Below are 25,593 nucleotides of genomic sequence, written 5' to 3'. Positions count from 1 at the left end.
CTTAGATGACCTTGGTGGCAAACACAATCCATGGCAGAGTACAGGGATTGTCACACAGGAGTGGGAATGCTGCTGTGACTGTTGCAACACCCACTTCATGTTGGCAAATGGCAGATGGAATATGGAATATGCAGCTCAGTCGTGTGGCCCAGGAGGGATCTTGCTGCAGCACAAGGAGCCCACAGCTCTTCCCTGCTGCCCTCTGAACATCCAGTGTCTGCAGGGCCATCAGAGGTGAGCCAGCAGAATCCACCAGCACTGGGCTTGGAATCTAATCAAAACAAAGGAGATTGGAAATGAAGTCTATCCTTTTAGCCCCAGGAACAACCACTATGAGACTTGGCCTCTCTGTCACCAGAGAGCACCACTGCAGAAAAACCTCATTCAAAACAGCACTGGGGCAGGGTGACTTTGCCATCTCTTACACAGGACTGCAGCTTGCACAGTGGGAGATCGTTCCTACTGATCATGCAGCTGGCACCACATCCAAGCAGTTATGAAAAATAAATAAATAAGTAAAAAATACTGCTAGCTCAGAAACCTCTGAGTCCAACTCACAGCAGTGCTTGTGCCAAAGAACACCTAAGCTGCAAATCACAGTGTAACACACTGTAACAGCAACCTACAGCAGGACACAAACTCAGCACTAAATCCTGTGTGGAAAACTGCTCCAGATTACCCATCCCTTTGTATTTAGGCTTCAGTTACACCACGGCTGTTGCACTGCTCTCGTACCTCTGCAGGACAGGAGGGACAAGGTGGCCCTGATCTCCCTCCCGCAGCAGGATCCGCATCCTGGCCCTGCGAGCTCCTGCTGGAGACCCACCAGAGGGCGGTCGGGGTTGCCTTTTCCCTCCGACTGCATCGTTTTCCACCTCTGCGTCCCGGGGAGCCTCACCACTTCTTATCTTTTGCAGCCACTTACAGCTACATTCTGAGGAGAATATAATTAGTGTTATCACATGCCACAGATATCTACAGATAACAGAACATGTTTGCTATAGATGAAGTTATGTGTTAATTGTAGTCCCTGGCTTGTTGGGGCAGCCTCTTTTAGAGCTGCATCAGACGGCAGGCCCCCAGATCTCATGGTTGATTATGCTGGTATTTATAGGACTGGGGTGCCCACAAAGTTTATGCTGGATTTTTGAAGACTAAAGCTTCTTCTCCTGTTTTATTTATTCAGGAAGATGAAAACTACCATATTAAATGTAGATACAAAACATTAGACAAAATTAAATCTCTCTTTCTGACCTATGACACACCATTATCAGTGTTGAATTCAGCTTCAAGACCACAGTCATGATATCATGATAATCAGAGATTATCATACCATTAGTATTATACAGCTGTCTTTGACAGCTTTTAAAACCTCCTTACCTCCTGCTTTCATCTTCCTCACTTTCTTGTCTTCTCCAAAACAAGGACCACACAGAGCTGCTTTTCCCTTTTCCTGCACAGTCCAGCCTGCAGGTACAGAAGCTTTCCATCTGTTCTCCTCTCCAGTTCTACCGCCCATCCCATCTCTGCTGTCCTTCCCTGCCTCATCTTCTCACCCTCTTGTGTATCTCTTCTCAAAATCTGTCTGCCCTCATGTGCAGCTTCACCCCATCCTTAACTGTCCAGGCATGGCACCATCTCTCTCTGTGCTCTGTACTTCCCCTGTCTGAAGCTATTTTCCCCCAAAACAACCCAAATTCCTTCTTGATTTGTCTTTGTTTCACATTTTTTATTTGTTCTACAAGCAGTCAGAGCAAAAGATTCTTGTTGAAAAAAAACACAGCATTAGGAAGGCCAGTCCACATAAGCTGTTCAAAAGGAAGCCAGCGAAACAAACAAACAAACCCAACCAACAAAACAAACAAGTTTCTCCTCTGCATTTGACCCTTCAGGAAGTCAGAATCACAAAATCCTTTTGATAACACTGCATCACCAGGAAGCACCAGACAACAGCAGCCAGAGGTCACAATCCTTTGCTTAAGGAGGAACCTGAAGCTCTCCAGGCTTCCCATTACGCACCCATGGCAGTGCTATTGTGGAAGGGACACAGGTGATCCCATTTCAGCTGGGGGGACAACCAAGCCTCTATCACTCAAGAGAGACACCTCTGCTCACAGCTGCAGTGAGCACCCTGCCCACCGAACAAAGCAGCTGACAGCATTTTCTGTCCTGCGCTGCCAAGGGTCTCTCAGGGGACAGATTGAGTGACATCCTTAGGGGACATGTCCCTGTCCTAGGAAACACAGCTCTGCTGGGGAAGCAGGTGGGAGCCTGCCAGGCAGGATCAGACATGGACTCAGGGCAGCAGCAAAGTCACTGCTTACAAAGGCAACTGCTTTTACTGGTGTTTCCCAGCTCCCATTCCACTTGCTTCTTTCTCTTTGCATTATTCCTAGAGCAGCCCTGTGTGGGGATTTTCATTACACGTTGTGCCTCCCCATAAAGCTCTGCAGGCAAACACAAGTCAGAGGCACCAGGGATGGGCAGAACAGGAGGCACAAGGACACCCGGATTAGAACCCTGCCACTGTGGGACAAGCACAGGGAATGAAGACATCTTCCTTCTGTGTCATCTTTAGCCAACATTAGAAAGTGTTTCTCAGTTCTTGAATCAAGATGAACAAAGGAATTTCAGTAGTAGGGAGAGAGATACAGGGAGAGAAATCTCCTGAGCTGCAGTGCTCTGGGACTGCAGCCTTGCTCTGCTGGCTCTGCTGTGTGTTTGGCCAGAGGCAAGACTTTCCTCTGGCTCACCTGCACAAGGCAAGCTCCTCAGCGTGGCTCGAGCTTCAAGATTTGCTCTGCGCCTGCCAAGGTAGTTCCTGCACACAGCTGCCAGGTTAACACTGCTGGGGCTGATGTGCCAGATACTGAAATAATACATTAAAAAAAGAGTTCATAAAACTCTATCTTTCCATTGCAGCTGGCTCCATCACCACAGCTACATTTCAGGAACAGCCAACAGTAGCAACTAAAATGCTCTGACAAGATCCTGCTATTAATGGGGAAGGTCAGAGATAGTATGAGCAGTGATAACCCACCCAGCAAAGCTTCCTGGGACAGAAGCACCAGATCAGAGGATCAGATGATCCAGGCAGGTAAACATTTTCACATACAAGCATTTTGTTGCAAATCACCAATTTTTGATGTTTATTGGATAACTGGCAAAGTGGAATGAGTTACAGGAGTTAAATCCACACTGTAACTAGAAAAATGCACACTTTGCAAGTGTACATCTGTCATGTGAGCTCTGTTACCCACATAGAAACAGCCATTAACTGGCTGGTTTCACCTTAAAAAGCTGAAAAGCTAAAAGAGGAGGAGAAACCTTCACAGTTTGTTAGGATCCCCAACTACACAGACCACATGCAATGCTTTCCTGGAAGAAGTAAAAGAAACAAAGTTATTGCAAATTACCCTTAATTTGCCTTTCACATAATTTCACAAATAATGAAAAATGTCTTCAAAAGCATCTTCTCTTAACTAGATAGAGACACACACATGAAATTCAGACAAATGACTTGTAGCAAGCATCTCATTTTGGCCTTAGCACTATGTTCCTACCTAAACGGAGAGCTGTGCACAGTTCACCAAATTTTAAACCCAAATTTGGAGGCCACTTGAGAGCCTCAGAAATCAAACAGCAGTTTTCAAAATAGGACAGTTTTTTACAAGGGAAAAAAAAACATAACAAAAATATCAAAGAGCAATTTTATTTATCTTATTTGGCACAAAACTTACAAGGACTGTTTTGTTCCCTTCTTAAATTTTAGTACAACTAGCAAGGAAAAAAAAGGCATACTAATATATTTAATGAGCTGTACAGCAAGTGACATGTGGAAGGAGGCACCAGAAAGATCTACCAAAAATCAAAGTGCATGAAAAATACCTACTCTGAGCGCCTCATGGTATTGTATTAAGGCACCACTCTTTTAGAAGGTTTACTGGATACATCAAGTGTGCAACTTCTTGGTTTGGAATGTGAGAGTCCTTCAGCCTGCATCAGAACTGGACACTGCAACCTCTGAATGGAACAATGTTTCTCCCATATTTAAAGGAAGAGACCTTTTTGTGCCCAACATCATCTCTCAGCCAGGCATGTCACTGCCACATGCTTTGGAAAAGCCAACATAAGTTTTCAGAGTACCAACACTTTACTTCAGAGTCTTAAGCTGTAGTGTGCACCAGACCTATGCATTCTTTACAATGGTTTTAGAGAAGAGACAAAAGTAACATGGGACATACCAGTAAATACATTTAGATACATTTATCAAAAGAACATTTAAGGACTTTTGGGAGCATCTCTTAAAAAAAAAATCTGAATAGTGTTATAATCCAAAATAATTAAATACACTTTTCAACAGATTATTACAAACTTCTTTCAGGACTACCAACCAAGTCTGACAAATTCCACAAGACTTCAGGAACTTCCAGTAAGGACGTAGAAAAAGCCCAGTATTAAGTAGTGGGAGAAGAGTTTCGTAACTGGAAACATTTAATGTACATCCTGTAACTGCAAATCATGTTATACAGGTGTGTATATTACACATGTACACACACACACACACTGAAACATCATTACAAGGGCCAAACAGACACCTCACTGCTCTGAGGTCTGTTTTGCACATCACTGCTCTGAAGTATGACAGAAGCTGCACCAGGTTTATTATTTCAGCACCTTCATTAAGAATGATTTGTTTAAGAACCAAACCACTTCAGTTACAGGTGCCACAGGCCAGATTCACACCAAGTGTAAACAGGTTCCAAACAACCAAAGAGAAGTTGCATCTGCTTCTTACCAGCTTTGACTTTGGTTTTTCTGCTCAGCTGGATCACTAGTTGCCTTTACTTGCAGGAAGAGGTTCAGTAAGAAATCAATGCCCATATTAAAACTGAAGTGGGAACCAGTAAATGCAGAATATTGTTATCAAACCACTGTACAACACCTCTACTGTAGAGAGTTTCAAACATCTCAGGAGCTTGAGACTGCTTAACCTGAACTCTGGAAAAACATATTTGTCTATGGACATGCAAAGGCATTTAAATATGAACTCTAGGCATTACAATATTTCTTTTTTTGTCCTCTTATAGCATAGACCTCAAGAACACAACTGTGTGCCCCATTATAAAACCAAAGCACCCTTGAGCATTAAAAATTCTAAACAGCAAGGGTTGGAAAGAAGGGCATCTGGAAGTGATCTACACATTACAGAGCATGGTGTTTCACAAATCTCTGAACAGTTTAGTTCATACTTCCTGGGATAACTTTCCCAATACCTTTGTCCCAATACAGAGCTGTAGTTTTCAGTAACTCTTTTACCCCTGCATTCTTTGCTACCACATATAAAACGTGCCACAGAAGTGGCAGTCAAGGCTAAACATTTAACAACATGTCCTTTTCATCCTTTATTAACAATTACATTTATTTCATGATTTGTATGTAAGTCATGTAGCAATGTACCATTGGTGTTATACACTGTGCTTCCGTTCTCTGGCACTTGGAGGAGGAATTCATTTCCAGATTGTCACATCTTGCTGAAGCATTCCTTTGCATTTGTCCAAACCTGAATTCCCTTTAAAAAGAACAGTTAAAAAAATCAATAGGTGGGAATATTCTCTATTTGCAACCCTTACCCACAACTTTCTTCAACAGAAGACTCTACAAGGAAGTCCTACAGAACTTCAGAGAAGAAGGCAGAGACCATATTGAAATTGGACCACCCTGTCTATTTTATATCTATATCTATCTCAACATTAACATGTCACTGAGTTCAAGAGGACAGACTATGTGGGAGGTTTTATGGTAGTGACTTCCAATCTTCTGTGACTGCCACGTTCCCAGTTACTGACAGTGCATGACAGGACAAACACACGGGGCCAGCCTTTCCCAAGCCACACCTACCTTTTTGCACATGCTAATCTGCATAACAGCATAGCTTATAAGTGCCTCCTTCAAATCATGATTCTTCTGCTCTTTAAACCGTTCAATGTCAGCCCAGGCACTTTTCACAAAGTCTCTGAAATTTAAAACAATTACTTCTGTTAGCAAGTGTTTTACATGTTCCACCCTCAGCAGAGAAGCTGTGTATGACAGAGTCCTCCATCTTTCAGTCAGTAAGTTAAGTCCTGCAAATATTATCCATCCCTCAGTGTCTTCATTTTACAATTGGCATCACTAGCTAATTCTCCACCTTCTTTATAAGGTTTTTAATATAGAGTTTCACAGGACACATTAGGATGTTTGCTTGGTTTGGTGTTTTTTTCCCCAGGAAGCATCACTGCCATAGAATCAGCATAAGTCAGAATATACTTTTTTCCTTCAGATTCTGTTGGGGGAACTAATTATCTTTACGTCATCATTCAGCACACAACACTGCATGTTTGTTTTTCAATTGTCAAGTCAGAATCTTCATCTCTTCAGTGTGAAAACTCACTTGTTTGTCAGGATATGAGACACTCAAGTAAAATAAACATTTACAATGCAAATTTAACTTGGGTAATTCACTTCAGAAATTAATTTTGTTGGTTTGGTGATGTGTAGTCAGGTCTCCTTAACTAAAATGGAGGCATATATCTGTAATTCCTACTTTCATTTGTGCTGGACTAGCATTCACTTGAAAATTGCTTCCAGAGCTACAAAAGCACATCTCATATACATCTGCCAAAATTATTAAGATACTATATTTACTGAGTGTTGTTGCTTTGAACTATTCATGAACTAGTCTTATCTTTCCATCTCTAATGCTAATATATTAGGAGATACCACGTTTACCCCTTGTGTTATATGACAGACATGCTTTGACAAAATCCCATTGCTTTAAGAATGTTAGTTCCTATTTTTAATTTTTGCATACCTGAAGAAAATTTCATTTTAGCACCAAGAAGCAATTAACCAAACACAACTCCCCAGACCTTCTAATCTCTTTCAAACAGGAGTTAGATGTCCTCCACAGAAGTTGCAGAATATGGGCTCAGCACCCTTACACATAAACCAAACTAAAATACTGTATTTGAAGCCAATCAGCCTTTGAGTCTCAGCCTATTCAGCTGCAGACCTCCAAGCCCACCTGCTAAATATATTACTAGTGGAACATAAAAGCATGCAAGCCAGCCATTAGAGTAGGCTCAGTAACTGGGAAAGTCATCAGGTTTTACATCAGCCATATACTCAGACCAGAAGCTAACTGCATGTACTGCACTTTATTTCACAACTTGCAGCTGACAGGACCTTTTATAGACAGCTCATAAACACCAAGAATATATTAAAAACACTTATAAAATGCAAACACCTTCAAGAACATCTAGTCAAGGACTTTTGCTAAGGCAAGCCCTGTGTTTTCCTTGAAACAGTCAAGTCCATTTACCTGCCCTCCAGATTTTTAGACTTCAGTTGTTCTTCTCCTTCCTGTATCTGCTCTTCTAGAACCTTTATCTTGGCTTCCCTCTGCTCAGGGGTTTCTTGCCCAAAGAGCTTGCTGGTCATCCCCTTCAGGGAGAAGGTTCTCACAGTCTAAAAAAAATAAGGATACTCTAGGTTTAGCATGTTCTGAGCACAGCCACAGAACATCAGGTTACTTTTATTTGCATTTGTGTTTACAATTTGGCTGATTTTTTGCTTTAATGTCCATTTCATTATTTGATAAGTAGCTCTGGTGACTCAGGTTAGACTAAGAAAAGTGGGGAGGAGATAATTTGATGTTCAAACACTTCAAGGCTGACAAGGGTGAACCTTCAGAACATCCTTCCTAGTAAGTGAAGTAGGAAAGAAACTAAGAGAAACAAAAGCCATAAAGGCATTCCATAAAGAAGATCAATAGATCCAAGAGCAACATTAAAAATTCTAAAACTGTCAGTTACCATTTCTAGATAGTATTATAGGCAATGTTATCTCCCAAATAAAATGGAGTAACACAACGTATCAATAACACCCACTGTTCAAAAGGCAAAGGAAGTCTTTCAGAATTCCCAACATTTTCATATTTAGAATAGAGTTGTCTATAGACAGTGTTACTCTGCTCAAGTCATATTTACTGCAACCTTTTACTTGCTCAGTATTCAATAAAAGACACTTGGCACAAACAGTTTAAGTCTCCAAGAACCAAGTTACTTTAAATCTCACATGTCTCCAGCTCATATGATACCACTTCTCAAAAGCAGCAGCCAGCATGCTGGTGCCATTTAAATATGATTCTAAGTAACTTGGCTCAAGTAAAAAATAAATTCAGAAAGAGGTATCTTGGAGAAGAAAGTGGAAAAAGACTCACTCCTGTTGCCAGCTCCTCGCATTGCTGTTTCTTAGATGTTAAGTCTTGTGCAGCCATTTCCAAATCATATTGCATTAGTTCATGCTTCCTGCAAACTGCCCTGAAAAGTAAGTAATGAAAGATCTGTCATTAAATACTTTGTTTTGCTGTTTCCCTCCATTTACACTTTACAAATAGCATCATGTTTTATTTGCTTTTTGACAGGAAGCACCTCTAATTATTAATCTAGCCCAAATTCAACAGCTCTATCACAGACTGCATAACTCTGCAAATGCTGTAGTTAAGCAAGCTTGCATCAAAGAATAAATAAAGTTCTTAGTACAATAGCATTCTGCTTCTCTTTATAGAATTATTCCAAGATACACTCACAATACAAGCCCTACCACCTCCTTAAGGACACCATTGTAAAACAGTTTAATTCAAAATACATTACAGAAATATCACAGCATTGACAAAAGATACCTGGAGATGGTGCCTGTCACAGCAGCAATCTATCAATCAATCATAAAATTCATCACATTTTCTTTCTTAAATAATGAAACAAGAAACTGCTTCTAGACTCATACAGTGCTTTTCATCTGGAAAAGAGGAGTTTGCTCTGACCACCTGCAGTAACTCCCAATCCTGTGTAGGCTGATGATGCTACATCCGTGCTGCACGGCCGGATGCACGTTTGTGTCCCAGGAGAGGCTACCAGTGCTCCGGGTTCCCACACAGCAGCCCTGCACTCGCCAACCCAACTCACTGCTGGACCTCTGCAAGAGGTTCAGAGCCAACCCTTGTAAATCACAATAGCTTTAGGCACAGCCTTGCAGCATAAAGCAATTTGTTTTTGTGTCCATGCTTGTTAGGGGTGTGTCATGGTTTGGCACGGGAAGAGAATTTTTTTTTGGAAGGAAGAGGTCAATTCAGTCAGGGGTCAGGTTTGGATACTGACACTTAAGGTGACCAATTGAAGATAGACACGCCTCTGAGAACACAGAGGGGTTAAAAGCGGAATTCCCAGGAGGACTCGTTCTTCTTTGGTTCCGGTCATCGTAAGGACCTCCCCCCCCAGCCCGGGCTGAGTGGGGGAGGGGAGCCATGCGGCCTGCAGAGGTAGGCCAGGGGGTGAAGGATCGGAACCGAGCTGGGCCAGCTCTTTCAGACGGAAGGGTGGAGAACATCTGGGATGTCTTTGTTCCCCTTCCCCTAAGCTAGAGGGAAAAGAGATAGAGAACCTGCAGGCACCTGGGAGTTTGCCGGCAGAGGAGAAGGAGAAGGGGGGGGAGAAGATGCCCAGCGTGGGAGACTGGAGACAGAGTCCTGGGCTGAGATTTCAGCCGTCCGGGGAGTCCGGGAATTTTAACCCTTTCCTGTGAAATGAAGGCTTTATGAAATATTACTCCTCCTCAATTTGAAGGAAAGAGAGACAGCCTGGGACCTCAGATGTTCAGAGAAGAAGGTTGGGGGGAGATGATGGAGTGGCTTTTGGCTGGACTCTACTTGTTTACCATAGACTGAACCACTCCTTTCAAGAGGGACTGCATTTTAGGGGGATGCACTGGTGAGCCAAGAGACCTTCTTCAGCAACTACCAGTTCTGGAATGGACAGAGAGAGCTGAGGAGGGTGTGAGGATGCCCTCCATCTTCAGAGAAGAAGAGAAGGAGATCTCTGTCCTTGGACCCTCGGCCCCAGGGGAAAATGGGGGGGACTCTAGTCCCGAATTGTGATACTGGACGGTTGTTCCTGGTGGTCCTTGGCAAAGCATCCTTAAAGGGGCCCTATAAGCAGTCTCTGTCCATGCACGGTGGTGAGAGCACTGTGACATGGAGAGGAGAGTGTCACACTGGCCGGTGTGTCTGGGCAGTGCCACGTGTGACATGGAAACACAAGAAGTGGCAGCTGTGTTTCCTGGGGGTCTGTGGTGCAAGGGGGACTCCTTCCTCTCTTCCCCGATAGATTCAGTATTGATTATATTGAAGGGTGAAAACTGGATTAAGGATCCAAATGGGTCTCGCTGTGGTTTGGTGGAGTTGGGTGGTGGGAGGAGGAATGTTTTGGAAAGTTTTCATTTTGAATTTTGTGTGGTTTTTTTTCCTTTCTTTTCTTTTCCTTTTATAGTAGTAGTAGTGTAATAAAGTTTTTCCTTTGTTATTAAGTTTGGCCTGCTTTGCTCTGTTCTCGATCGCATTTCACAGCATTTGATTGGTAGGTTGTATTTTCATGGGGTGCTGGCATTGTGCCAGCGTCAAACCATGACAGGGTGACCGACAAAGACTAACATAAAACAAAACAAAAAGTTGGTATTTAAATGCAAAGACTGTACAGCAGATGGAAGTTATGCTGAGCACTTTGAAAGGTCCTGGAATTTAAAATGGCTGTAACAGCTCTGTTTGGCCTATCTCATTTGGAAGCTGGAGCTTTCAACACATTGGGGCACTATTACACCAAAAGCCAAGGTAACAGTGGAACCAGAGGACTAAACAGCATTTTCTTCTATAGTATACAGATTCTAACATTTCCGTCTTTTCACTACTAATCAGATCAGTTCTAATTTGTATTGCCACTCACGTGACAATCAAGTACAAGTAAGCAGAATAAGAAACAAGGACATGGAGACTCCACAACAGTGGAATTTCCTCTTTCAGAGAACACAAGAGGATACCAGACTAAATTAAACATCAACATCACATTAGAGAAAAGGAATACAGCTTCCTTTTGAGCTCTAGACTTCCGTACATACCGCAGTGCTTCAGCATAGAAGAGATACTCCTTCAGCTGATCTGCATAGTGCTCCTCTTCTTCCAGTATGTCATCAATAGAAGCTGCATATCTAGTGAAAAACAGCCACAGTTAAACATAAAGCTGATTAATTTAACCTTTAAGGATACACATCCTAACAAGGGACAACACCTGTTTGAGAGAAACACCTGTGACAAACAGCAAAGAGCACTTCCAAAAAGGGTTTTTCTTTGTTTTCAATTAAACTCTGAACCTGGTAATGTCAACATTCCTGTGGGCCTGCTTTTTTTGGTTGTTATATTGATTCATTGTACAATGAATCTTTTGACAAGTACAAAACCTATCATAAGTCTCCAGCTGAAGATGAGACAGCTTTTCTTACAGGAAAAAACCCCACTTTTTTCCTTTTCTTCACTGGACAGTCAATACGCAGCACCAAGACAAAAAAAAAAAAAAAAAGACATAGCCTCCTTTTAGGGAGAAATCTGAAGTATAAGCGCTTGGATGAAATCTGCAGCTCCTGCATTCATAAAGAGTCTTGTTATTTAGGCTACAAGTACCAGAAGCACTTTATTTTTCTAGTTGATACTGCTTATTTGACAGTATTTACAGTGTTCTTACTGAGCAAGCTGACTGTCTTGGACAGATTTGTAGGGATAGGCGTACAGCTAAGAGATAACTGCACATCTCACTTGGCACAGCCAAGAAATCAGATTCCTCTGTGGCCTGGCACGCAGGGCATGTGCCACTGGAGATAACCAGGATGAATGAGATCCCACACAAATACCTTCACCTATTCTGCTAACTCAGTCTGGATTCTCAGCTGTGTGGCAATCTCACACACCTGCAGGCTCTCTGAAGTGAGCATATGTCCATTCTTCTCTAGCAACCAGCACAATGTGACCCAAATGCTAATTATAGCACCTCTTGGCTTTCAAGTTTTTGCAGAATCTTTCTATTTTTCCTTTTCTCCCTATGCCTCTCCAGTAATTGGCTCAGTGGAAGAAGTGGCAGAGTCTCAAGCTGAAAGGGAAGGGGTAACATGAATTTGGGAAGTTTGTAAGTATGATGAGTTGTTTTGATGCTCTTTGATGAAATCAAAGACATGGCTTACCCAGGAAAAGCCCTACCAAGGCTCTTGGTGATGAATAAATATAACATATGAAGTGGTCAGCAACAGCAGACCAGTTTAAGTAGAAGGGATTAAAGAACAGGGAGAACAGGGATTCATATTATGAATCAACATAAGGATCAAGTCGAAACTGTTGAAAAATACACTTGTTCTAAAAAAATCCTGCAGCCACAAAGGTCATAAATGGCTTGCCCTATTTTAAGTTCTGCAGTACAATAATTTTAGTATAGTGGTTAGATTTCTCTACAATTCCTGCCTACTGCAGTAGGTGCTTAACATTGTATTCCACCCCTGCTTCAATTACTTTTCTTCTGAAAGCAGAATGCATTCTCCATTCTTTGTTCTAACCAGAGCCCTCTGCCATGAAAATATTACAGCTTTTCTTGTATGGAAACCACCCCATTAGACAAAACACAGACCTGTGAATAAATTATTCAGAAGTGGCCCAATTCTTAAAGATTTGCTAAAAGCAGAATTACTCTAAAGAAACTGAGGACATGGCTCTTCAAACCCTTCCACTTGGCAAGGCCAGTAATAATTAACCTGTTAACCTGACACCACAATAACAATCAGGCATATGGACATATGTAAATCTGCCCTATAAACTAAACCAGAGAACTTTATTTCCACAGGAATTACACTTTATCAGTAAAAATATTGCATGAAGTGTAAAACAGCTTCCATCTCTTGCTGAAGTTGTCGTTTATCTGCTGTGTGGGATTACAGAAGAGGAATCAGAGTGGTAAGAAATGCTGTGTCACTTGCTATATGTGACTACCTGAAAAGCAGAAGCCCTGAGCTTAGAATAACACTTCTGTGAGCGCTCCTAAGTGCCAGACTCTTATTTTGAAGGCTGTGCTTCACATACTCTGCCAAATGACTCTAAAGATGCAAAGAGAGAGGATTCTTTATTATATCCAGTCAGTGTTTGTTTCAAGAATCCACTGGAGTTTTGGTGCTGATTAATTAAATTTCTTAACTCCCTGTAATTAAGTCCAAATCTGTGTACCATCTACAGCATGGTACAAAATGCTGCTATCAAAACCAAATGGATCTCATCAGGTCTGTAGTATATTAAAGTTGTATTCCACCAGTTTCTGGCAGAGTAGCTTAAAAGAAAAACTGGAAGGATTCCAAGCACTTCTATAATTTCAAAATAATAATAAAAAAAGAAACCCCTCTGCTTCTCCTGAGGCTTTTTGAGCTACTTAATACAGTATATGGACACTAAAACTGTGCCTGCATCCAAGGCACAGAAGCAGTGTATACCTAAAAACAATGCACCCCCAACTTTCTTGGTACTCATATGTACTTTGGGGTTGAGGGAAAAGAGAGGAAAGAGGGAAAGTTCCACATCTGGCTTACATCAAACTATCAGATATTCAGTCAGTACTTACACATCCATGTGGTGGCCAGCACTCTGCAACCCATCCCCCATCTCCTTCTCTATTGCACTCCACTCACTGTAGGAAAAACAAACGAGAAATAACATCACACATGAAGGGTAAGGGAAGTTAATAAGCTGCATCCTGTATATAGTTTCTTTCCAGGTGACACCTGAATGGAAACTGCCTCAAAGTTAGAGTTGGCCAAACTGTTTTTTACTTTAAGGAACAGCACTGACAATGTGACAAGGCCATTTATGGCACTCTTTAAAACAATTGTCCCTCAATTCATAGACACAAATATAGTTTTGGGATGGGTTTTTAGCATAATCTAATTTAAATAGTTGAAACCCAATTTAAAAGAAAATCAAACAAACAAAACCAAACCACCAAGCACTTAATGTAAATGGGACAAGGGACAACAACAATGGTGAACTTTCTGAAATACATTTTGGGCTCACCAAGAAGCCAAACCCTAACGTAACCTAACCTTAACCTAAGCTTTCCAGACTTACCAGATAGAAGCCTCTCATTCAAAAAAACCAAAGGGTGAATTTGACTTTCGTAAGCATTTTACTTCTCCTGAAACTACTTGATGTATGTAGCTTTATGTTTTCATAGTAGACTCTTGTTTAGTTCTATTCATAAAAAAAAATCCAACTTGCAGTTGTCTCAACTACCCATTTATATTAGAGATATTACTTAGATACAGAAAGAAACAGAGCTACAAAAAAGATAGCAAGAGACTTGTTCTGGACATCCTGGTATGTACTCTGCCATTTTAATTGTGTTCTCAGCTTTGAGAAACCTTATGAGAGTTCTTAGTTACAAGAATTATAACCACAACTCTTTTTACAAGGAAAAAAGAGGTTCTCCTTATATTTCACATAATTTATGTGTAATGCATCTATTCTGTCCTTCACTTTTTCATAAACATTCCACTCTGCTGATGTTGATATTTGTCTTTGTTATTACAGAACTACACCTAATTTCATTTTAAAACCCCCAATGAGAAAGACATCTGCAATCCATTAACCCAGAAAATTAAATTTAGCACTTGAACAGTGTGTAGAAGCATGAAGTTTCCCTTAACCAGAAGTTTAGATTCCTGAATTCTCCAGTGAGATGGAAAACTTGAGCATGCAATTCCCTCATATAAATCAAAAAAACGATTGGCAAATTCACTTCTAAAAGCTACTAAAATTGGATAGATATAAATGTTGATTTTTACCCATTAAAAGAACCTAGAAGCTTTTTCAGAGATAATTGCATGAAGAATAGTGAGTTACTTTCTGAGGAAGGAAAATGCCAAGGCAGCAGCAGAAGGCCCAAAGCTTTGGTACACAAAGCAAAAAACTGTAGTCTTCCACTAGAGGCTAAGCTCAGCAGATCAGGCAATCTCTGCATGCAGCACAGAAATCTCATTAGCATTACAATACAGAGTTTTTCAAGACAGATGATGGAATTTTTCAAATATACTTTTCAAAAGTGTAACAATACAACCATGAAATTCCCTTCTCTCTCCCCATAACTATGTATGTATTTAAAAACTGGATGAACGCTTACCTGAATACTCTTCCGTAGTTGCCATGAACTTTATAGACACCATAAAGCCGGTCTGCTACCCTCTAAAACATTTTAGAGACAGGTTTTGGTCATCAACCTTAAGTGCAATTGCTTTGTGAAAACCCACATACATACTCCAAGCTAAAGCCCTAATGTTCTTACAGAGGTAAACAAGATTAGACCTAAACCTAACATAAGCCACTACTGAAAGAAAAAAAAAAAAAAAAAAAATCAACAGCATTAAGTCTTGGAAGACTGAAGTCACAATCAAGGCTGTGCTGAAAAGTAGCATTGCAAATCTATCTTTGGAAGTGCTCATTGATAGGATAGGTCTGTGTGGACCATAATGAAGTTCCCTTCAGTTTTTGATAATCAAATATAAGGCATTCTTTATCCAAATAACGCCAAACTTATGCACACAGTCATTTATTTAATTTATACACAGCAAGTCAGAAGTCCATCTTGACATCAATACTGTAAGGAAACCTTCAGCAAAATTCTAACAAGTGACTTGATTTTTCCATCCAGCTGAGTGAACTGAGGGAAAGGAAATGAATTATCCATTCCAGAACTCATTGCTTGAGCTAGAGGTCATTTCAGCTGTTTGGAGTGCCAGTACCTGCTGCAGCCTGCATTACAATGCTGGCAAAACATCAGAAGAAAAGACACAAGTAGACTCTGAAGTGTGAGTTGTAATCCAGATAATGCCCTTAGAATTGTGATGTACCAATGAATGAGAATAAAGTTTTGCAAGAGCTGCCATTGCTACTATGATGTCTATCGCAGCAGTAGTAAAAAGGAAATATTAACAAATTGCCCAGCAGATCTCACACACACAACCCTAGAAAACAGTGATGTCTGTAGAACATCACTCTTGAGAGTGATTAATTCTCTCAAGAACCTGAGTTTAGCAGAGCAATCCATTGCTGTCCTCTCTGCCACACAGGTCCATTGAAAAAGAAATCCCTGTTGAACATATTAAAAAGAAATATCGTGCTCTCATTATTGGAATTGTAATTTCTTATTTCCTTTTTAGGTCTTTAAAAAAATAACAACCTTCCACTCTCAACCCATAGAGTATCTTAATGCATTACATAATTATTGCCATCATTAGAAAGACTATTATTCATTGCAGATCAGTGAACGAGACAAAAAAAGAAAATACATACTGGGAAGCATAAAGGATTCATACTACAAGCTCATTATATGTCTGACCAGAAAACTGTTTTGAGGCCCTTCCCAAACCAAACACCCAGCAAAAGTAACTTGTCTGCTGAGCAGAGAGAAGCAGATGCCTCACCCCTCTTTAGAACACCTCCCTGCCATACGTGACTACCAGGATGGGGCAGATTAGCACTGTCAAATCCAACAATCAGATCTGGAACTCCTTCCCCCTCCCAAATCTGTACAAAGTCAGTGCCCTCACCTCTTGCTGTCTCCTGCTCCACACTCTGGAGACAGACTCCCTCAGGCTAAACTGCTCTTATTCTAGAACACATATACCACTTCTCTTGACTAAAGAAGAAATACTGCCTTATAAATAAATCATACTATTTGTCACGACACACATGGGAAATACTTACAGCTCTGACTCGCAGAAGGTGTGATATGACAGACTGCAGTTCATCGCTGTAGTGTTTTAGCTCAGTAAATCTCCTGGGAGCAGGAAACAGATAGTACATCATTTTAGCCATCATGAAAGCAAGCTTTCACAGCATGCACAATAGAGCCACAGCCCTGCGGCCAGCAAGATGGAGCCTGGATTGTGTTGGAGTGGAATTAGCTGAAGACTGCTAAAGAAGTGACTGCTGAGCTTCATTTTCCTCAAGTGAACAAACATCCCAACACTTGCATGATTGCTGGCTTTTTTTTTAAATGCAAATGTTGAAGGCTCAGATTGAATTAAGGCATAAAATTTTATGAAATATGAGTAGTAAGCTGAAGTTATTACATCACTGTTTTGTTGTTAGGGGTTTTTAATGGGATTTATAAAAGCAAAGGTTAGTGAATAAGAAAGCTTGAAACAAACACAAAGCCAAAATCTGCTGAAGCATATTTCTCAATAAGCATGTTTAAATTTCTGACCTGACAAAGATACTTTACTTTCAAGCTGCCTCTATCCAGTTTTTGGGCACATCTTTTTAGGGGTTCAAGGAAACATTTCCATTTCCCCTGAGGCTAATCTGTACAGTAACTGTAACATATGAAATCATATTGAGACTTGTACCTGCACCGAAGCCATGTATGGCTGAAGGCCATCAAATCACTACATGTCAGTAAGGTACCAGACAGGGAAGCCATTGCAACTGCCTGGTGCATACTGCTGGCTTGTCACTTCTGGATAAGAGGCTTTTTATCAGCCAGCCCAGTTAGGTTTCAGAAGCAAATAAGCTGATACCTTTAGCTCTTGCTAATAACAAAGGTGAATTGTTTGCCACAGCTTTGTTAGTGACAGGTAACCAAATAAACCACAGCAACAGCCTCTTGTGTACACATAAACCCTCCCTACTACACACAAGTCTAGCTCATGACCTACTTTGGTACACAAGAATGTATTTCATCCAGATGGGAAGCCAGAAACAGCTTTGCCTAAATTACTAAACAATGATCTCATAATAAACACAGAAGAATACAACTGAAATTACAGAATAGGAGACCAAGATTAGTGTTCCAGGTTGATGCTCAAGAATTAAAAAAACCTTCATCCCTCCTCCCACCACAGGCACACAGTCAGGCTTTGTATTTTAGAATAGCTTGTACCGAAGAGGTCTTACTGAAATGAGTTGGGTCACTTGCTTTGGGTGACCAAGTATGAAATTCCGGGGTTTTTCATTTAATAACCTCTTCCTCCCCTGCCAGGAAGTCTTCCCCTAAAATATTCCCATTCTTACATTCAGGAAGTAAAAGCTTTATTATGACTTCTAATATTTTTGATTTCCAAGAAGCATTTTTTATAGCATTATGACACACACAGGGTTAAAGTACATAAAAAGATTTAAAGGTTAGCAGAGAAGCTGTATGGGGAAAAAGAAATGTAGTCACTGATCTGCACAGTGGGATTTAGAGAGCAATCTTTTCAGTTTACACTTTATAAAATATGCACCAGGGCTGCATGTCAGACAGCTGCAGACACGTACAGTGAAGATATTTGAAATAATTGAACTAAAAACAAAAGATTAAAAAGCATGCCTGCAGCTCAGGAAGACTCCCCTTTCCACTCCAGAAATTTATAATGTAAAGTTTTATTTATCCTCTTTAGTCACAAGAAATCTTTTAGGAATGCCGTATTCCCTGAAGGCCAGAGTCAGGAACCCAGGAGGGCTTTCAGTATCCTGGCCTTCAGCAGCAATACATCTTCTCTCAGACCAATTTTTCCTCAATTAAAAAAAAAATTAAAATTTACTACTTCAGAATTAAGCTGTCTTCTGTTTTGTCTCATAAAAACATAAACTGAAGTGCTGCTATTTTTTTCCCAATCTTCTATGAAGGTTGAAAATTTTACAGATATAATTTTCAGGAAAAACTGGTTTTAAGAGACTGGTGGTGTTACAGAGCAAAAGTTTATTTCTCAAGTATTTGCTTAAGTCCTAGTCGTTGCTCATGTAAAAAAAAAAAAAAAAAGTTACATAATTATAAAGTAATTTCCAAACAGAGCTCAGTGAGGCACACAAAGGGATGTTTACTTCCCAGTGTATCTTAACAGTAGAAGTGTAAAACAAGACACAGTTTTGGCCCTCAGTAACTGAGGCTTTTTAAACTAGCACTTTTCACTTGGTTTTACTGGTTCTGCAACACTAGCAGCAGTCTAGATACTTAACTGAGCTATTAAATAGAACTTGAGACACAAATGAAGAACTGATTAGGTCACACTGGTGTAGAACACCAGCAGGTCTTTCAAAAAAATCTTTTATGATTATGGCAAAGAAAAAAGTTCCTTTACAGTAGACAGCATTTCAATGTAAGTTATTTACTTTGGCCATTTTACTCATCAGTAATCCTTCTTGCATCAGGAGAGGCAGTGTCATTGTCCTGTTTTGTGAAGAGAGATACTACAAGAACAGAACTGTTCACTAAAAAACAAGCCACTTGTCTGAATAACCAAACAAAACCCAGAGAGCTACTTTAAAAAAAAAAAAAAGGCCTTAGGATAGGCTTTAGTATTTTCTAAAGAACTCTTTAACCAAAACCCAAAAGCTATGGTTTTGATTAAAGCCCAGAAATAGAAAGAAAAGATGAGTGCCATGAGGCCAAATCGGAGAGGTTTGCAGTAGATAGAAATTTACCTCTGAGTACCAGAATACCATATTTTTATCACCATTTAATTCTACCATCGAAACTACAAATTGCTTCCCACAGGAGAAAGTTTAGTTTCCAGTATACATTTGAGCTCGAAGAGCAGCCTTGTTTCAGCTGCATGAAACTCCTCACGTTGCCAAGCTGACGGGTGCAGCTCCATGGCAATCCCAACTGGGAGCTGCAGCTGTTCCTCACCTGAACCTCTTCTGGCCCAGGAGCCTGAAAGCCTACACTCCTCACAGCAGTCAAGTCACACCTTTTGTTTCAGCAAGGTGAGCTTGCTGAACCACTTCACCAGCCAGGCACACAAAAGCACCAAAGGTAAAGCAGAGAGACCAGGCATCACTTTCCAGGCAGCTCAAGCACAAGTGTGCTGGGCAGAGCAAGGCACTGTGCCTCCTCTTAGAGCCAAGCATGCTACAGCAAAAGGCAAACAAATAACTTCTGCTCATGAGTTATTTATTAAACAATTTGTATCCCCAAGTGCAATTTGGAAGTTACATAGCTGGCAGAATACAACAGAAAACATGTGCTATCTCTCAAGTGCTGTGAAGGCTCTACCACGGCACACACACTGAGGACTGTTTTTGTTACAAGCCTTTCCTCAATGTTTTCCTTGTATTAACCCTTTCCCTGCTTTTTAACAAGCTACATCTCACAACAGCTTTGCTTTCTGAAACATTGTTACCTCAAAAGATAACAAGGATGCTCCTTAAACAGTCTTGACGACCTGTGCCTACAGTCAGACTTCTGGCAGTTTACCTGCTGTGAGAGCAGGAAAAGATAACTCCTACTGGCCATAGAGGAAGATGACTGAGGATGAAGCATTCAAACAAGGGACCATTTTCACCTGCAGATACAGAGAATTGCTGTCTTCTGATCTCATTCATGAATGTTATCCTTTATAGTAAACCCTGGCTAAAAACTTCCTGGCTGCCACAAAAGGCCCTAAAAACAAACACAGTAAAAAAGGAGGGACTGGACTAATTCACAGGTTAAGTCTATGAAGAGGTTGAGAAAAGTATGTACCCTCTAAAATCTTTAACACAATATCCACAGATTCTATGGAAGAGACAACAGAAAACAGTCAAGCACAGGGGCTCTCCCCAGGGAGCATCTCCTGGGGCCACTGCTGGACAGCAAGTGCACCCACAAGGGCACTTTGCACAGGTCTCCACAGCCTGTGGATGGCAAACAGCAACATTTCCTGGCCCCACCAGTGCACACCGATGCTTCTAAACCACTGCAGAAGTAGGAATTCCCATTTTACCCTTCCCACATCACCAAGGGTGTGATGAACCTCCCACTATATGCACTGACAATTCTGAGCAGTTTTTCCACCCAGCAGATTGCTCTAGTGCTTGTCCCAGAGCTCTGTAAACTGCAACAGAACTGAACTGACCTCTGGACTTCCAAAAGCATCTGTGAAAATTGGCAGCTTGGAAAGAACTATGAACTGCAACACCAGGGTGTGTGCATCCAGAGCTGCACACTAGCAGACTTTTGGAAAGACCTACTATCAATCTGTATTCTGTTCATGCTTGGAAAGATTTCTTGAAAACAATTAAGAGGTTCTTTTTCAGAGTCTGGTTTAGGGAATTTTTTGTCCCTTCGTTTTAGTCTAGCTAAAATGAAATAGTCATTTTACATAAAGTGATGGAATTTTTTCTGAATGCTTCCTGTTCTGGAGGCAGGATTTATCAAATATTTTCACACTACTTCTTTACTGGGCTCCAGTTAAGATTTGAAGTGCAGAAAGATAATTTTTCTTTTCTGAATTTATACTAAAGAGAATATTCTGTCACCTGAAGTTATAGTTGTAACTGAAAAAGCGAAAGGGAGGGAAGAATGATGTGGAATCTTACTTGTCTGGGTTTTTCACTCTGAATGTTGCATTAAGAGCTTTTAATCTGGAATCTGCCTGAAAAATGGGAAAAAAAGCTTTGTTAATTTAATGCAATTAAATTTCAGTGACAAAAAAATCTCAGCCTTCTGGCAGCACCATTAAAAAAACATCCTGCCTTCATGGCATATAAGTCTTCAAACATTGAACAAGTTGACACTAGCTGCCCTGAATGTCAGATATTTTTATTAAAAAGTCAAAAAAACTTCACTATTTTTGTGACTATGATGTAAACAGTAACCACTAAAATAAAACTGGTATAATCCAAGTCCCACAGAAGCAGTCTCTTCTTAAAATGCTCCACAAATCATGGATTTAAGATACACAACCCCACATTCTTTTCAGATGAAGCAATTAGGTAACTTAAGACCATATGGACAAGCTATTTTATATTTCTCAAACCAAATGAAAACAGTGGTAGAGTGACCTCTATATGCTCTTTATTACCAGGAACAGCTCCCCAGTGAAATAAAATCTTATATATGTTGTTCTCCTACTTTTTATGACTTGCTTTACAGAAAATATGTAATTTGTATATCAAAATAGAGCCTTTTTTAATGCAATGTTCTTCTCTATGGTAGAGCATATATAAATCTCTACAGAGCAAAATTCAATAGCTAATTAAAAAGGTAATTGACTGCTTTAGTTTTTGAGATGTTGGTTTATCAATTTCTGCAGCAGTAGTATTGAACATCTGTAAGGAGACAGACAGGGTGTTTTTTTTAAATTTATTGAATAATAAACTACGCAATGAGTATTTATTCCTAATAAGACACCAACACACATGAGAGATCCCAGCTTCATCCCCGAGGTCCACATCACTACAACTCTTCATTCCTACAATGCATTTCACACAGAGCTCACTCAGGACTCATCTATACCAAAGAAAAAAGCCAACTGTGGGTAAATGGCTGGAGTTTACTTTTGATCAAAACATCCTTGTCTTCAGTAAAAGGAAAATAAATCAGCACACCTTGCAAGGTATATAGATTTCCTATAGTGTACTCCTTTAGCTAACAGGCTGTGTCACAGCTGCAAGCAGCAAGTTACTTCAGCAGTACTTGTTAGTGCTGGTATGTGACAAGAATATTTTGTGCCCCGTTACAGAGAACTCAGAGCTTGAAGAGCTGTTTTGAATTTGTCAGTGAAGGGAACACAGTGTCCTCCCAAAACAAGAACATAGCCCATCCTTTAGGGGCCTTGTAATAGCATCTACAGATAAGACAGGTACTGTCTGAGACTGTCTCACCTCCCACTACATTGAGCAGAAGATACCCCATACATAGCCTAGAGAAAAAGAGGCTCAGAGGAATCTTACTGCTCTCCACAATTTCCTGAAAGGAGGGTGTAGTGAGGTGGAGGTTGGTCTCTTCTCGCACATAACAAGCAGCAGGACAATAGAAACCTGGCTCAAGTTGCTTCAGGGGAAGTTCAGATTCAATGCTAGGAAAAATTTCTTTACCAAAAGGATTGTCAGATATGGGATCAGGCTGCCCACAGAAGTGAAGGAGACACCATCCCTCGATGTGTTTAAAAGATATGTTGATGTGGATGTTGATGTGGCAGTCAGGGACATGGTTTAGTGGTAGACTGGTGTCAGAGTCAGGTAAACTGTAGCTGTTCTTCCCATGACCAAACACCAAAACAAAGTATAATCCACAAGCTGAAAGGTAAGGGAACAAAACCCTCCAGACTACGACTGACTGATACTGGGAGAAAGCAGGTTCATTGTCACCACGGCGTGTGACACTTCTCTAAGAATATCTTGCAAAGGGAAGACAAGGCAGCATGGGGAAGCATGTCCCACATAGCACAAGGAATACAAAACACTGCAGGAGCTCCAAGTCCCAGCCTTTATGCTTATTCAGAGCACTTCTGAGACTTGCATATTCTTGGATATTCACTGCCATACACCAACAAATGTTATGTTTTGGGCTGTTCACACACACCTGCAGGTACCCCTCACAGTACAAACACCACCTAGATACACTGACATTATCAGAATCCTTCCCTCTGAGCAGCTGTTTCCCAAAACCCCGTATTTATGTTGAAACAGCAGGCACCAAAGCCATTTGAGTCTGTTTGGGCAGCAGGCACACAGAATAGCTTTACACTTAGAAAGGACAATTTCCTACCCTACAGTTACAAGCAAGTGTTTATCTTTTGTCACAGGCACACATAGTGCTCTGAAGGAAGAGTTCAGCAGGTCCATACAAGCACTGTCAAGGCAGGAAGCACAATCCTGGCAATGCTCAACCATCTCAGTAGGGTTATTTCCTTTTTGCCATTTGCAGCACAGTAACTCTCACACACCACTTCTGAGCATTTACATCAGAGTTAGACTTCTAGAGAAATAACTGTCCAGTCTTAAAATTGATTTAAGAGTGACATGCACAAGCATTTTAGAGATGAACCACCCATCAAATGAGGTACAGCTGAGGAGTTTTCAGAGTTAACGCTTACTATGATCCCATAATCATTTATGTAAGCTAAAGAGAGATGGGAATTTTCTCTTTCCTACAGGAAGGGTTAAAATCCCAAGTGAAAAATCCCTTAAATTAAAAATCCCTTAAATTAAAAATCCCTTAAAAAATAAGTGCTGCGGTTGAGAGGGAGGAAAGGCATGATTTAACGATACAGCTGGCAGAATAAACAAAGTCTCCAACATCAGCTATAGCATGCTACACTACACTAATACCTAATTTAAAGTTTAGTTAGAGAGTTCAAACCCTCTCAGACAAAAAACACATCCTGCTTAAATGCAGCAGAGGCAGCAGAAACATAAACAACTGATCTAATTTGAGTCTAAAACATGCACTGAATAGAAGTTTTACTTCCAGTGTAGTGCTAAATATTGAGAGTTTATACTTCAGATGCAGAATAAAGGGAAGATTCTTTTTACCAGGCTTTTGAAAAAAGTTATTTTTCTTTCCTAAGGAAACTGGAACTGTGAAAGGGAAAACATACACAATCAAATCTACAGGGAAAACAAGACTTGCTAGTCTTTCATTTAATCTACAATGTGGTTTCAGGGAGGCAAATATTCTCAGCATTCTGCTACGAGATTTCTTACATAAACACATTACTGTGTGTTCTCCTGAACACACCCTGCCAGTACAAACTTTCTGAACTCCTATGAGTGTATGCAGCTTCAGAGCTTTACATTGTTTGCATTATGAACACTAGTAGTATGCAAACCCAACTGTGATGGAAGAGAATTATTGTCAACTTAAGTTATCAACAGTAAGTGTCAGTACCAAAGCCCCTTGGACACTGAGGATAAGAGCACCAGGGATTTTCTTTAGCTCTCACTATTTAGAATAATTCTTCATAATCCACCTAGTTTTCAGTTGTGATTTCATGAGAGCAGATCACATTACAATGAAACAAAAAGCTCAGTATTTGTCCCCATATAGTAATTCTTCCAGACACAGCCCAGCAATCTATCAGCTTCTCAGATTCTTGACCTGTACAGACACACGACCTCAGAGCATTTATTCCTGTAAGTCTTCCACTAGTTTACCCAGCCATTAACTTATTCATGTCAATGAGGATAGTATTACTTCAAGACACACTCTGCTAAACAGTTAAGGGGCACCAAATCCATCTGTCTTAGTCCCTTTCACCAACTGCTCCTTGCAAAGTCCTACAATTCAGATCTCTTCGCTTACCTTTTTTTGACACCTTGCACGTCTTACCAGACTAAATTTGACACCCACCTTTAAAAATGCTAAACTAAACAGAAAACACAAAAGCTCACTGCTGTGGCCTCAAATTCATTACTTTTAAAGCTTGTAAGGATTCTACATTACCAGCAAAATTACATAGGCACATAACAAGCCTGCTAGAGAACTTAACTACAATCCTACCCATCACATGCCAACAACATCACTGTTTTTTGTAATAACAAGTATTGAAGAAGTAATGCTTTTAACTCATCTTACAGCAAACATCTTTCATAAATAGCCTAAGACATGTTTGCTGGAATATGTTTGTGTCACAGCAATCACGAGACAAACAATTACAGTAATTACCTTCAACTGAAATCCAGTCTCATTCACCATTTCTTTCCATCCACCTTCCTAAATATACAGGAGAAGAATGTTCAGTTAGTGATTTAAGAATGCTGCAGCCTTTGCAAGTCTCTATGAGAACCTGTATCAAAGGAGCTTCTCCAGTATGCCTGGCTTCTGCCTCAGCTACCCTCCCCATGTCTTTTCAAGAATCTGGGTTAAGAATAACCAATCTTTATGTTGTGCTTACATACTAATCTCCCCCCAGAAATCCTCTTCTCAATTACCTCAATGTATCAGCTGGGAGCAG

General features: G+C 40.5%; 1 protein-coding gene across 1 annotated transcript in view; it reads right to left on the bottom strand.

Annotated features, from left to right (window-relative positions):
• Positions 1 to 3,696: 3,696 nt before the first annotated feature.
• The window catches only part of SNX4 (sorting nexin 4), a 32,768-nt gene continuing 10,871 nt past the window's right edge, over positions 3,697 to 25,593 (bottom strand). The window contains exons 5-14 of the mRNA XM_002189422.7: positions 25,305 to 25,352; positions 21,233 to 21,288; positions 16,655 to 16,727; positions 15,072 to 15,133; positions 13,518 to 13,583; positions 10,990 to 11,079; positions 8,264 to 8,363; positions 7,364 to 7,509; positions 5,902 to 6,016; positions 3,697 to 5,572 (exon numbers count right to left, since the gene is read on the bottom strand). Coding sequence (XP_002189458.3) covers positions 5,525 to 5,572; positions 5,902 to 6,016; positions 7,364 to 7,509; positions 8,264 to 8,363; positions 10,990 to 11,079; positions 13,518 to 13,583; positions 15,072 to 15,133; positions 16,655 to 16,727; positions 21,233 to 21,288; positions 25,305 to 25,352 — 804 coding nt within the window. The 3' untranslated portion in view covers positions 3,697 to 5,524. The remainder of the gene's footprint in view (positions 5,573 to 5,901; positions 6,017 to 7,363; positions 7,510 to 8,263; positions 8,364 to 10,989; positions 11,080 to 13,517; positions 13,584 to 15,071; positions 15,134 to 16,654; positions 16,728 to 21,232; positions 21,289 to 25,304; positions 25,353 to 25,593) is intronic.

The sequence above is a fragment of the Taeniopygia guttata genome, chromosome 7 (assembly GCF_048771995.1).
Source record: "Taeniopygia guttata chromosome 7, bTaeGut7.mat, whole genome shotgun sequence".
Lineage (NCBI taxonomy): Eukaryota > Metazoa > Chordata > Aves > Passeriformes > Estrildidae > Taeniopygia > Taeniopygia guttata.
This window is presented reverse-complemented; position numbering and strand designations above follow the sequence as displayed.